Source organism: Diadema antillarum, unplaced genomic scaffold (genome assembly GCF_040938485.1).
Source record: "Diadema antillarum isolate AM-2024a unplaced genomic scaffold, OU_Dant_1.0 seq00000596_RagTag, whole genome shotgun sequence".
Lineage (NCBI taxonomy): Eukaryota > Metazoa > Echinodermata > Echinoidea > Diadematoida > Diadematidae > Diadema > Diadema antillarum.
This window is the reverse complement of record NW_027271527.1, coordinates 103,130-116,978: the sequence shown is the minus strand read 5'-3', so window position 1 is coordinate 116,978 and position 13,849 is coordinate 103,130. Positions and strand designations below refer to the sequence as shown.

Below are 13,849 nucleotides of genomic sequence, written 5' to 3'. Positions count from 1 at the left end.
TACAATCAAGTCCGGGAAAGATGTAAAAAAAAACTCACACACACACACACACGGCACAAACGTACAGGGATCGGTTTAAATCGGAAACATCGTAGCAGCAGCCTTTGGGGATCGGGGTTAAAGTGGGCATCTTTTCAGATTGGGAACAAACTTTGAACATGTTCAAAAAATTTTTTTCCGATCTCCCCGAAGAGAATTGTCCCATTTTAAGTCGTGAAGCAAGATCATAGTGGAGGGGAGATCATGATGAGTATGTAAACACAGGGGGATAGGCGTTATATATTCGTTCTGAGCGTATTTGTTGGTACAGATTGGGAAAGTAAACTATAAGACACCGATGTGGTCCCGCTACTGCGCGTCTTCCGCTCTCGCCGCTCTCAAAGGGACACAGCCGAAACGCTGAAAAATTTGCAGTCAAAATGTCTGCCAGAAGAAAATCAAAGAGATCGAAAGGAAAACTGTTGTGGAGGAGGAGGACGTTGTCGCTGCACCTGTCGAGGCAGAATATGAAGGAGAAGGAGAGTAAAGTTTGCACGAAGAAGAAGAAGAGTTGAAGACAAAGAAGAAGAGAAAGCAGAAAAGCAGCTCCCCCAAGGTGAAGAAAGAGAGACTGTACGTGGTGCTAGCAGAGGAGGAAGAAGAGGGCATGATATACTTTTGAAGGTGTAATAATGTACAACAGGAAAAAAGACAGACTATAAAAGCGAGGAATTCAGCACGTATTTGATTAATAATAAATTGCTGCTGAAGAACTGCTGAGTTTCGGAGGATCTCCGAGGTCAACAGTAAGTCTCCTTGGTTCTGCATGCTAACAAGTTGACAGACTGATGCTCGGCAGTCGAATCGGGGTATTTCGGGGCTCATCTGGCACTTTTCAGCTCTCTGGACGGGGGAACAGCGTGATAAGATCGTGTACATCGTTCAGAGCGTAAATAAAGCGTGCATAGATCAGATAACATCGGCAACATCGCATTAACAGTGTAGTTGCATCGTTCTAAAGCGTAAATGCAGCGGGAGAGATTATATAGTGTCGCATTCCCGATCATCGCAGTAAGAGCGTAGCAAGCATGGCTTGTCGTAAATATGGCGTTCTTAGAACGTTCTAACATCGTACTGTGTCCAGATCAGCTCATTTATTACGTGATCTTTCCCGATCTGTGGAAATTGTCAAATCGTGGTGAGAAAATCATATCGGAACAGGCGCTTCACCAGCATGTGCTTCTTTCCTCTGGTTTCTAACCCTCGGAACCACTGTCTGACAGTCACTGACCATCACCACGTGAGTGTGGCAGAGAGAGGGAGGGAGGAGGGAGAGAGAGAGAGAACAAAAAAAAAATCAGCAATACACTTAAGTAGTGCTTACAGCTTGGACAAAATCTGCCGCGGTATTATCAACTGTCGTTATTAGTGGCGGCCGATATTGTTCTGCGCCAGAACGATAAGTTTTTGTCCATTTTTTAAAAGTAAAATAGGCCGCGGAACGCTATGTACCGCTACACCAGAGAACGCTCCATGGGTAGGAGCGCACTACGTAGCTTCTATACTCATTGGTTAAGACGAGGCCGCAGAGAATGAGGCCCACGAGCTCGACATCAACTAAGATAGGCCCACGAGCTGTAATGTCCACGAGCAACAGACACTATGCAAATATAAGGTCCATGAATTCGACACTATACAAATACGAGCTCGACATGACATCACGAGGTTTAAAGGCAGCCGATCGCCATCCCTAATGGTACGTAAACTCCGAACGACCGAAGTTTGTGCATGCAATTGCGCAATGCTACCACTGAGACAAGTGTGTGTGTGTGCGTGTGTGTGTAGGCATCATACACAAACATTGTCACCGCGAGCTACGGTGATTGGAGGAGAGAGGAGAGAAGACGCTGCGGCGTGTGTGTGTGTGCGTGTACGCATCATACACAAATATTGTCACCGCGAGCTGCGGTGATTGGAGGAGAGAGGCCAGAAGACGCGTGGCTCTTTCGGCCTCTCTTCATGTGCATGCGCACTGAGAGTGTGCGTCCATTCGGAAGCTCTCGTGGCTCGCTTTGACAGCCATTTTGGGTTAGGAGATAAGCACAGGGAGCTCTCTTGTAGCCTACCGTACTTTCGCTGACCCATTGAGCCAGCGCTATTCTCATTCGGGGGTCACTACATTTGATACAGAATGGAGGAGGCAGCGTGTTGCGTTCGTCTCCGTGCCGCACAAACCACTCGCCACGACTGAGTGTCTTTAATATAAGTTGTGTCTCGTGAACCTTTTTTTTTTTGCCTATATGAGCTCGTTGGCCTTACTTGCCACAAATAGTGTCTAGATCATGAACCTGTTTTACCTAGTGTCCTAGCTATAGTGGGAATGTTGTAGGCCTGCTTGGTGTGTAGTTCGTGGGCGTTATGACTGGTGGGTATATGACTCATGGACTTTTTTTTCAATGTCTAGCTCGTGGACTGTATGACTCGTGGTCGTCTAGCTCGTGGACCGTATGACTCGTGGTCGTCTAGCTCGTGGACCATATGACTCGTGACGTCTAGCTCCTGGGATGATTCCTTCTAAACCAAGACATATTATCAATACAATATTACAATCTATTGATCAGAATCGTTTTCTCTCTTTCAGTTGAGCTTGCACGATGTTCGCAACAAAATGAACAAACAAGTGGCATCACTGTGCTGACACGAAACGTCATTGCTTCTTCTCGGTCTGGTACCTGGGAGGACTATCGACATGGCAGCGAGATCGATGTCACGTGCTCATTTGGCTATGCTCCCAAAGACCGGGTCAGGATGGTCTGTAACGATGGGCAGTGGTCTGGGTCCTGGCCAAGATGTGGTGAGTCAGTTTGACCCTTTCTATGTCAGGGACTTTGGACAACTCTTTGGGGTTGTTTTGTTTAACATCAAGTCACTGAAGATGGTATATGGGTTGTATTGATATTTGGTAACTTTGAAAATGGTTCTCCCAATTGTAAATTTAATTACTTCTCTATATAGCAGCTGATTGCAAATATAACTCCCTGGAAACGTTCATAAATTTATGTTCCAAATATGCATATCTTACTTTGATTCATATTCTACGTCAAAAGAAGCACAGAATTGTACATATAGTTGATGATATTGAATTATAATCACGTTCGGTTAATCACCGAGGGGCTATATTTCTCACAGTATACAGTGGGTAGAGATTAAGGACTGTTATGCGAAGTACATTTCAATGCCTACACCCTGTACATTCTAATTGAAAACACAATGCTAAATTCACTACAACATTATAACCCACACCTGCACTCAAGACTGATTTGGACCTTTTGAGTAATAGAAAAATAGAAAAAAAAAATAGCGGAGCATCCGCGAAGTACTTCTGACAGAAGGACAGGGGCGGATACAAGAAGTTAAAAGAGGGGACGCCTTTACAAAAATAAAAGGAGGGTGCACGCACCCATCCCATTTTCTTTTTAATTCTTATATCTTTTTTTAACACACACACACACACACACACACACACACACACACAAACACACACAAATGAATAAAGGGGGACGTGCCCGGTGCGCCTCGCCTGGATCCGCCACAGGAAGGGTGTCACAGTACATGGCACTGTATGAAGAATTGAAGGATGTGATGGAATATAGCAAAGTATCTAAATTCATTCAGACAAAATATGGCAAGGTTCACTATCTGCAAGATGACAGGAAGAGGTATTAAAAACGTCTCTTATGAGTATATTATAGTCATGTCATATCGTCTGGTATGAGTCCTCTGTAAACGGTCACGTAATTGATCCTGCGCAATAAGATCAGTCATGTCTACAAGGATTGAACAATTTCGTAAGAAGTGGGTTAATTTTTGGATCTTGATGAGACTGTCTCCTGGCCTTAAAATAATACATAAAAAGGCGCGAGGAATGTTTCCGATATTCCTGGAGGAAAAAAAAATGATCCAAGGCACTGGCTTTCGTTAAAGAGAGGATCTAAGGCAGCCGAATTCACTTCAGTCTCTTCTCACTCATTACTGAAGGTATCTCTACCCCGTTTGAATAGTTAAGACAAATTCTAAAGCTTTCTGTGTTTGGGATTTTATAGATCTCTATAACGATAAGATTTTGGTCTAATGACAAATAACAATTATTAGGTATAACACAATAAACAGATAAACAATAATCAATTATGATAAGAATATCACCTACAATAATCTCGACAAGTAGAGGACCAAATTGTGAACTACACATTTTTTTTGTAAGTACTATCCAGAGAGTACTCTGTTATACAAACAAACACAAAAAAACACACACACACACACATACACACACACACGTACTTTCTCTCACTTTCTCTGTCCACCTCCTTCATCATGCGCATTTTGTGTGTGTGTGTGTGTGTGTGTGTGTGTGTGTTAATTTCCAGTGCGTTTTCTCAACCATCCACTCATCTGTTCTTTCCACTTGGTCCTCCAAGCGGTTAAATGAGAATGTTGGGTAAAACAAAAAAAAAAAAAACACCATCGTCTCAAAGTATCCATATGTTTGATGTTATGAAAGCATTCCTTTCACGTTCATTTCAGTTGATTTCTCCATTGTATTGCTTTTTTGTTTTTGTATGTTTTGTAGTGATTTTGAGATGCATGCCTCGCATGACATCTACTGGAATGTACAGTGTTGCGACCTCGAGATATGCGTGGTACGAACAAGCACCTTCGGCTCAAGGGTACAGACATGACGAAGACCGCTGGGTCAGCATCGAGTGCAACGAAGGTTATCGCCCTCAATCCACTCAAAGTCAGGGCAGGGTGCAGGTGTTATGTCAAGACGGTGATTGGTCGCCACCGTGGCCGACGTGCGGTAAGAGAGATGATTAATTTTGTTTTACAGAATTCCAAACTTAATAAAATGTTTCCGAGATATGGAAATGTGTTTGCACTTGAATTCAAGTAGCGGGGGGGGGGGGGGGGGGGGGGTTGTAATTGTGTGAATGACTATACATGGACACATTCACTATAGTCAATTTCAATTCAATTCAAAGGTTTTATTTTCACTTCTTTCAATAGAATGTAAGAAAAGTATAAGTTCGACATGCGTTTGAAGGAGTGATACATGGATAGCGAAGAATAACATTTGTCAGTAGTCATTACAAAGTGAGAGACATTTTTCATACTAAGATATTTATACATTCTGTGAGAAAAAAAAAGTGGGGGTACCCACTCAAAAGAATGTGCTTATACTATGTAGGGACCTCATATGGGGAAAAAATAGGTGAATAACTTTACTACATGTGTGCGGGAAATAAGAAAAGAAGGGGAAGGGGGGGGGGGAGAGGAAACAAAAATAGAAGTAAAGAGACGAAACAATTACAAATAGATAGCCGAGATCAATCGATACGTTAAAGATCAAGCCCACAGAGACTATTAGCCATATTAGAAGTTAAGAGCGTTGAAAGCGACCGAGAAAGTGACACAGAGAAATGGAATTGCTGATAGCGGAACATCAATTATTATCTGTTCTGTGAAGGCACGTATAATAGTATACAAGTTTGCAATAAAATAAGCAATATGAAGTGTCTAAGAAGAATCAATAGCATTGTGGTGTTTACAAAACCTACGTGCTTAAAAAATATAGACAAACAAACTTAGTTTCTTTTTGTTATATCATAAGACTGTACAGTACTGGTTGAGGTGTTTTACATTCCAAAGTGAGATAATGAGAAACCTCTTATGAAATATGAAAGAGCATGTAATTTTGAGAAGTATTCAACGTTTATTTTGATGAAAATTGGTTTTCAAATGGCTGAGATATCAAAAACGTGATAATAAAAAAGGCTACAGGCCACAACTTTATTAGGATCTCTTTGTTTCGCCTTGTTTTTGGATATCTCGGCCACTTCAAAATCGATTTTCATCAAATAAACTTTTGATACCCCTTATAATTGCATGCTCTTTGACATCTCATAGAGTGGTTTCTGAATACCTCGCAAAATGTCAAAAGCTAAATCCTCACCTCGACCAGAACTGTACACACCCTTTAAAGAGGTGTGATTTCAATTTTTTTAACGAATACAAAGAAGGAGCGTTTCTTATGTCTGGAATAAGGGAGTTCCAGAATCTTGGACCTGTATAAATAAATGTCTGCTGAGCTAACACAGTTCTAAGCAGGGGCAAATGAAATTCATTAGACTGTCTTGTTGGGTAGCTGTGGTATGTCAGGTTCGAGGAAACATGGAATCAAATGTAATAAGCGGAAACAGTTATTATTATAACTATGCATAAATTGTCCTAAATGAAATATAAACAAATCTTTAGTTTTCAAAATCTTATTTTCAAAAAACAAAGAAGCTGTATGACGGCCACTAGCGGCATTACGAAAGATTCGAAGTGCCTTCTTTTGTAACAGTAAAGCCCTAGCTAATAATATTTGATGCGTGTTTCCCCATTCTAGTGGGTTATGAACCTGTTTTTAATGATCAGGCATTCCGTCGTGTCCAACCACGCCATGTTTCATGATTTTGTCTTGTGACAAATTACTTCAGGCTCATGCAAGAGTTGATTGGAAAAGGACCAGCATGCAAAATACTTTTCGTGTACGCACACATGTGGTAATTCTTATTGTCGACATTATAAATGTATATTCATCTTGGGATGCGGCATCCAATGCTTCATGGTAGGCCTATAACATGCATATCAATGCATTGGACTCAAGAGAGGCAGTGCGTTGCCTAGCGCGGGAAGTGACAGAGAATGTGATTACAGTGAGGTTTTCACTTCGATAATGTTCACAGAAAGTGGAATACATCTAAGAAATTCAAAGCGATAGTCGTAAAATGGTTGTTGTTTCTTTTATTGGTGCCTTTTCGATGATTGCCTGGGAGAATCAATAAAGAAATAATTACTCACTGTTCTTTTGTTGTTATTGTTGTTTTCTTAATTGAGATAATTGGGAAGTCATTTCCATGAACATCACCCATGATACCACGGTTGGTGGAGGTAGCAATTATAGAAAAATTGGCCAATTTGCAGGATGAACTGATAACTTCATTCGCAGAGAACGGGATGATATTTTCTCCCGTCACTTAGTTGCAATTGTATGTCTTATGTCGCAACGTTAGATCGGTCTTCACAGAAAATTAACATCAGTAACGTTGTAACTAACGTCATGGTGGCCAAATCCTTGTAGCACACCCATTACTCAGCCTAGAGTTCTTCCCTGAAAGGATAAGTTCACTAAAATTGTTTAGTGTGGATTAGGTGACTGCAGCAATATCAGCAGAAAACAATCCCGTGAAAGTTTGAGGGATATCTAACAATCCGTTCAAAAATTATGACTAAGTTCTTCGCTACAATCGCTGAATTAGAAGACTACTGAAGTTCGTGATGCCACCCACATTGTATAGTATGTTCAACGATATAAAGACGACATAAAAAGAATTCCACATAATTTCTTTTTTTAAGGAAAAGTACACATTCTCACGACTTGCTACTGATACAATATGCTGTGGGTGATATTGTTCCTCCTGCTTTCTAAAAGAGGCGATTCATATAAACATTAAGTTTTCCACTTTTATAGCAAAAAAAAATGTCATTTTCTCTTGCACGATTTTGTAACGAAAAATAAGGTGATGACATCAACAGCTCACCAATTATATATCGGTAGTCATTGCTACATTCAATCAAGAGGCAACATGTATCTGGTTGAACTTGTCTCTTTAGCGAGATTTATCCGCTATCCTAGAGATTTCAGTTATCCTTCGAGCTGAGGCAGAGTGTCAGAGTGTCAAGTATGTAAGGATGAAGAGAGTCCCGATAGGACCCCTGGAGCAGAGGCCATCCCAGCTCCCAGGATTATATTATTAAAACCATCATTAAGGTGTTTAGAAACACACATCTTCAAACAATATTGTAGATACAAAAAAATATCATAATTTGTAGTTCACACTCATGTTATTTTTCTTTCTCCTTTCAGTTGAGCTGGCACGATGTTCGCGACGGAGTGGCTCTACCGTGCAGCCACAGAATGACATCGCTTCTTCTCTGTCTGGTACCAATGGGGAGTATCGGCATGGCAGCGTGATCGAAGTCACCTGCCCATCGGGCTTTCTTCCCGAGGAACCTGTGAGGACGGAGTGTGACGATGGACACTGGTCTGAGTCCTGGCCTATATGTGGTACATCAGCTTTGGTCAATATCTGTGCCATGGACTTTTGATAACGATTTGGTGTTTTTGTTTTTTTGTAAAAGAAACTCAAAGAAAACAAAGGGTCAAGAAAACAGGGTGGAGAAAAAAAAGAAGGAAATTTCATAAATACAAGAATGAAGATGATGGTTAAAGCTGAAAGAGCTCCAAGGTAACGCCAAATTACGTAATTCATCAAAAGAACAGGAATTTACGGTTAATAGTTAACTTACGTGATTATGGCTATCAACATATGCGTGTCTGTCACTACTTTATCAGATAGCGTGTTAAATTGGTATGCAGCTATCTCCAACTTACTTTCATATTTGCCTCCTGCAACAGTTGAGGCTAGACCATGTTCATCACGAGTCGTTCGATGGGGTAGCTACACGGTTAACCCGGTATCGGAGGACGGTTACCCCCATGGAACGGAAGTCAGAGTTTCAGTGACATGTGACGATGGATATCGCCCACACCCTCCTCAGCCGGTGAACATAGTTTGCAGAAATGGCGACTGGTCTGTTTCCTGGCCTCAGTGTGGTAATTATCGATATACAGAACTAAAAAAAAAAAAAATGTTAATTGTTGATTTCTTTTATATTTGTATTCTACAATGAAGAGGGCCTGTGTAGAAACCGTGCCATGTGAAATGTATTTGCAATCTTAATTAGCCTTTCTTAATTGTCACGCAAAGATGAAAATGGTAAAGACGGCTCGATGAACACGAAAGAAAATTACAATAATTCCAGAAGAATATAGCGCAATAAAATTAAACTTCTTCTCTTAAAAAGAGAAGTATAATCACATATGATTGGATTTGCAAGCTTTTGCTGGCATTTGGAGAAGTTCTTCAGAACAGTGGATAGAGCGCGATAATAATATGAACATTCGAATGATTATTTTAACCCTTACAAGTCTTGGAATGAGATTCCCAACGGTTAGTTAAAAAAAAATCCTTCACCTGGCTAGTGCATGAAATTTTCAAGTCATTCATATAAAGGCCATGGCCGGCGGAACCGTGGGGGCCGTGGGGGCTCGGGCCCCCACACTTTTTGTGCACCATACAAAGGAATACATAAGGTGTCATCACTTTGGGCCCCCACACTTTTTTAACCCGGAAGTACGTAAGTGCAAGTACGTAAGTAAATAGATAAAGATCTTGAAAAGTGAGCGCGGAAAGGTTATGTTTTTCCACTTTTTTTTTTTTTGCTTGTCAGATGAAGAAACCCTGAAATGGAAGGGGAAAGGGGACCTGAGGACCTTTTTTTTTCTTTTTTGCTTGTTAGCTCTTGAAACCCGGAAGTGGGCCCCCACACTTTTGAAAACGTTCCGCCGGCCCTGAAGGTAATCCCAGAACGGGGGGTTTGATGTTGTTGTTGTTGTTGTTTTGTAGTGACAGAACACTCGAAAACAAAGAAACGTAATTGTGTGCATGGTGTGGGAACGATAACTATAACACGATAACCTCAGAGCTTACAAAAGTTAGCTCCGTGCTCAACTGCAATGCAGCGTAGATCATTTTGCAGCTTTACTCAGATGACGCTCGAAATAATCAAATCGAATGTAAACGTGTAGAATAAATCTTTAATCCTTTCTGTGTCACATTTATTTCTTTATGTCCAAAGGTTTGTGCGTGGAATTTGTGCACATTCTACTCTTTCCCCGGCACAGAAAGGGTTAATATAGGCTGTTATTTAAAACGTTTTAAGTGCTAAACCACTGTGAATATCTTCCCCCTGTAGCGAAGAAAACATTGCATGATGTCTTGGTATGGAGGTTATCTCCTAGATTTTGTTTTTGCTTTTTTTTAAGGGGGAGAGGGGGATGAGTAACATCTGTTTGTTCAAAAAGAAAACTAGTAAAGCAGTTTTAAGTTAGTCTTAAAGAAAGCGTGAAAATCCCTGAGCTCAACAATATAAACCATAAAGGTTGATCAAAATTGAAGGAAAATTAAAAAGCTATATAATTATCGATGTTTGCTAAATTTCATTTCTGGAAAAGTCGATATGGATATGTTAGTGGTGAATTGATGATACCACACCCTCACAACTTGCCACACAGTTGGCATATAACATGTTAAATTGCAAAAGCAATTATGTTCTACTCACAAATCCTGATAGAGTATCTGACTGATATATGCTTTGAAGTTATTCAACCACGCAGGAGTAACATTGTTTAAAACCTTTATAGCAGAAAATACAAATATCATCATATTGTTTAGCGTAATCAAATGTTGAATTGTAAGGTGATGACATCAGTAGCTCACTCATTAAATTTTATACTTACATATTCAAATCAATTGATCAAGAACTGTTTTGCAAAATTTAGCGAATCTTGTATCTTGTACATTAAGGAGTATGTATCTAGAGCTGTAATGGACCATTATATAGGGATTCTGTATGACCCCTTATATGAGCCCTTATTTGAGCCCTTATAGGACTAGTGATGGCCTGGGTATTTTTTTTCTTCTCTCTCTCTCTCTCTTACAAAAAAAAAAATGTACATGTGGGTATGCTAGACTGAAAGAAAGAAAGAAAAAAAGAAAAAAAAACGTAGGAGAAGTTGTAGATGTTCGTATAACGTATCTGATTATCATTCATGGTGCTGGGGCAATTACCCTCTGGGCAATATTACCTGAGACCAATCCCCTAACCCTAACCCTTATCCTAATCCTGATCCCCAAATCCTAACCCTAACCCAAACTCTAACCCTAAACCTAACCCTAACCCTATCTTTACTCTAACCTCATCACTAACCACTATTATAGCCGGAGGTAACTGTCTGGGTGGGTGGGGTACCTGTCCTGTACGGTGATCGGCAAAACTAAGTATGGCATTGTCATATAGTAGTATGGAATACTGGAAACACAAGAAGAACAGGGACAAGAACATTAAATATTTATAATAACATGATTTGGTATTAGGTTACCTCATTCTTTTACTGACTGCCAATTATTCCCGTAGTGGATGTGAGACGGTGTATTCCAGTTACCACTGAGAACGGGGAGTACACCATTGATATTCTACGGGGAACTATTGGCGGCGTCTGGGACGGGAATTACGCGCACAACACCAGGCTGAGAGTGTCCGTCACGTGCAATCCCGGCTATCTTGCAGAACCATTCGTGAGGCCGACGTGTGAGAACGGCAATTGGAACCAACCATGGCCAGCGTGTGGTGAGACTACGAAAATGAAGGAAATATCATTTTATTCTGTTCTTTTCGTCCCCGGCAAGGCATTGAGATACTAGATACACTATAATTAAGGCTTCAAACTTGTGTTTAGGAACAATTCGATTGACTGCCAGTTGAAAAGTTGCGCGAAATAAGTTCCTTTGTTTAAAGATATATCTATGTTGTCAAGGGAGGCAGAGTCTATAATGCAATTTGTGAGCTGATGGTTCCTCTGATGCGAACAAACTTCTATACAGAAAGGCGAAGAAATTAAATTTTGAAGCAATACGGAAACTTGTATAAGAACAAAATTCTTACTTCTCGAACCTCGAATTGTGCGGCTTTGTTTTCAATGTTTGTTTGTTTTTATTGTTCCAAAGCATGCTACTTTGATGTTTTGATTCAACATAATAATACAGAAGGCTTATTATTCAAAATGATGAACATCTTGACTGCATTCACTGATCAATTGTATTCTCATGGTGGACATTTTCCGTACTGCTGTCGGTACTCTTTTCTTTTCGTTCCAAATTATCGAAACATATTTTTATCTCCTGAAAGTTTCATATCTTAAAGAAAATGAGCACAAGATATTTACATTTAAAAAGATTCACAGTTAGCTACTTGTACGGCTTTATGATAACAAGTCTTAATTCCTGGTGTTACAGCACCACAGTGTTGACAGGATTGATTGTATCAAAGGTAAGACTCTCTCCCTCTCTTTGACAGTGAGACAACAGGAACCCTGCACGGTGCCGGAGAGTGAAGGCGATATCCAAATGAAATTCTTTCTGAATGGTGAAGAGACCAGAGAGCTCCAACAAGGTGATTCGGTCCCCGGTGGATCCTTCCTGGTGGCCCGGTGCCCTGACCCAGGAAAAGCTCGACTGCTCGGTGACTCCCGCAGGCAATGCGACTTTGGAGAGTGGCTCGGGGAAGCACCGAGATGTGGTAACTTAATAGCAGGAAACAATTTATTCTGTATGCGAGTTACTGCGTACAGTGCACTCCCGTTATAAACGAAATCCTCGGGACGGTCAGGTTTGTTTTGTCATAACGGAATCTCGGCATGACCGAACAAATACAATATAATTGTGAAAACACTCACATATGCGCATATTGTAGGGCTATGTTGTGTATTAAATGCTCATCATACGCTGGAAAGCTATGTAAAACGTGATGCTATCTCATTAATTTTGTTTAAACATTATATTTAAGGGAGCATAAATTTGTTATTTCATGCCTAATTTGAAAATACACGCATAAAAAGTGATTGTTTTTGATTCGTTTAGAGTTCTTTATTCCAAAGGTCGTAATTCTAAAGTCCGTCGTTACAAACGATTCTTATTCAGAGGTTCGCCATTCCCAGGATTCTTAATTTCGAAGGTTCTGGAATCCGAAAATGAAATAAGGTTCGTTATTCTGAAGCTTCATTCTTTCGAAGATTCGTTATTTCGAAAGTTGTTTATTCATTAAATGAAATTAAGCTTTGTTGTTCCGACGATTGGTTAATTGATCTAAAAATTGAATAAGGTTTGTTAATCCCAAAATAAAAGAGGTTCGTTGTTCCGAAGGATCGTTTATCCGAAAATGAAATGAGGTTCGTTATTTCGTAGGTTTGTTTATCCAAAGACGATAAGGTTTGTAATTCCAAATTTTTGTTTGTATACAAATTTGTATACAAAAATCATTTTGTTACACTTTGTGAGTGACAAACGTTATTACATGTTCCCATTGAGGAATATTTGGAATAACGAAGATTTTCTGCTTAACGGTAATAACAACCTTTATTTTCATCGCCAGAGTATAGCGAACTTCACGAATAAGGAACCTTTTGGATAACGCTACTGTGTATGTAATGACGTACCCTATTCATTTTCGAATAAACGAACGTCAAGGTATATTTGAATTTACGTTTTTCGTAATAATGAACTTTCAAAACAGTGAATCTTACTTCATTTTTTGGAGTAACGTATTACGGTATTAAATGAAAGTTCTCCTCAGAAACGGTGCGTGGCACACGGAGAGTACACGCAAGAGTGATGTGAAGAGTCTCCGTCCTGCCTTGCAGAGACGCTCTTGCAAACGCTTGTTCCACTATGCATTTTTCGTAAGCTGTTTTTGATTTTCGTTATAACGTAGCACAGTTATCTTGGGGTTTTTTTTATCTGTGACTCTCGGAAAAGATTTCGTTATAACGAATTTCCTTATCGACTTTAATGACGATAATTTTGGGACCTTAATTTTTACTTCGTTATGACGAAAATGTCTTATAACCGTGTTCGTTGTAACGGGAATGCACTGTATAGAAGCGGTTGTCGTAACTCAAATTGGTGACCAGAAGAAAAAAATATATAAGAACCAGATTCCTATACATCATTACATCCCAATAAACTGCTGGACAATATTCATCAATTAATGTTCTCCACAATGCCCGACAGGGCTTCATTTCGTGTATAATCTTTAATGAGCCTTTGTTTAACACACTAAGTTCCATTATCAAGTCTGCTGCATTTAG

General features: G+C 40.0%; 1 protein-coding gene across 1 annotated transcript in view; it reads left to right on the top strand.

Moving 5' to 3' along the window:
- Nucleotides 1–13,849, top strand: part of LOC139735737 (complement factor H-like) — an 89,453-nt gene that overhangs the window by 34,342 nt on the left and 41,262 nt on the right. Inside the window, exons 10-15 of the mRNA XM_071646485.1 lie at nucleotides 2,621–2,833; nucleotides 4,607–4,837; nucleotides 7,949–8,149; nucleotides 8,501–8,698; nucleotides 11,122–11,334; nucleotides 12,061–12,282. Of these exons, the coding sequence (XP_071502586.1) occupies nucleotides 2,621–2,833; nucleotides 4,607–4,837; nucleotides 7,949–8,149; nucleotides 8,501–8,698; nucleotides 11,122–11,334; nucleotides 12,061–12,282 (1,278 nt within the window). The remainder of the gene's footprint in view (nucleotides 1–2,620; nucleotides 2,834–4,606; nucleotides 4,838–7,948; nucleotides 8,150–8,500; nucleotides 8,699–11,121; nucleotides 11,335–12,060; nucleotides 12,283–13,849) is intronic.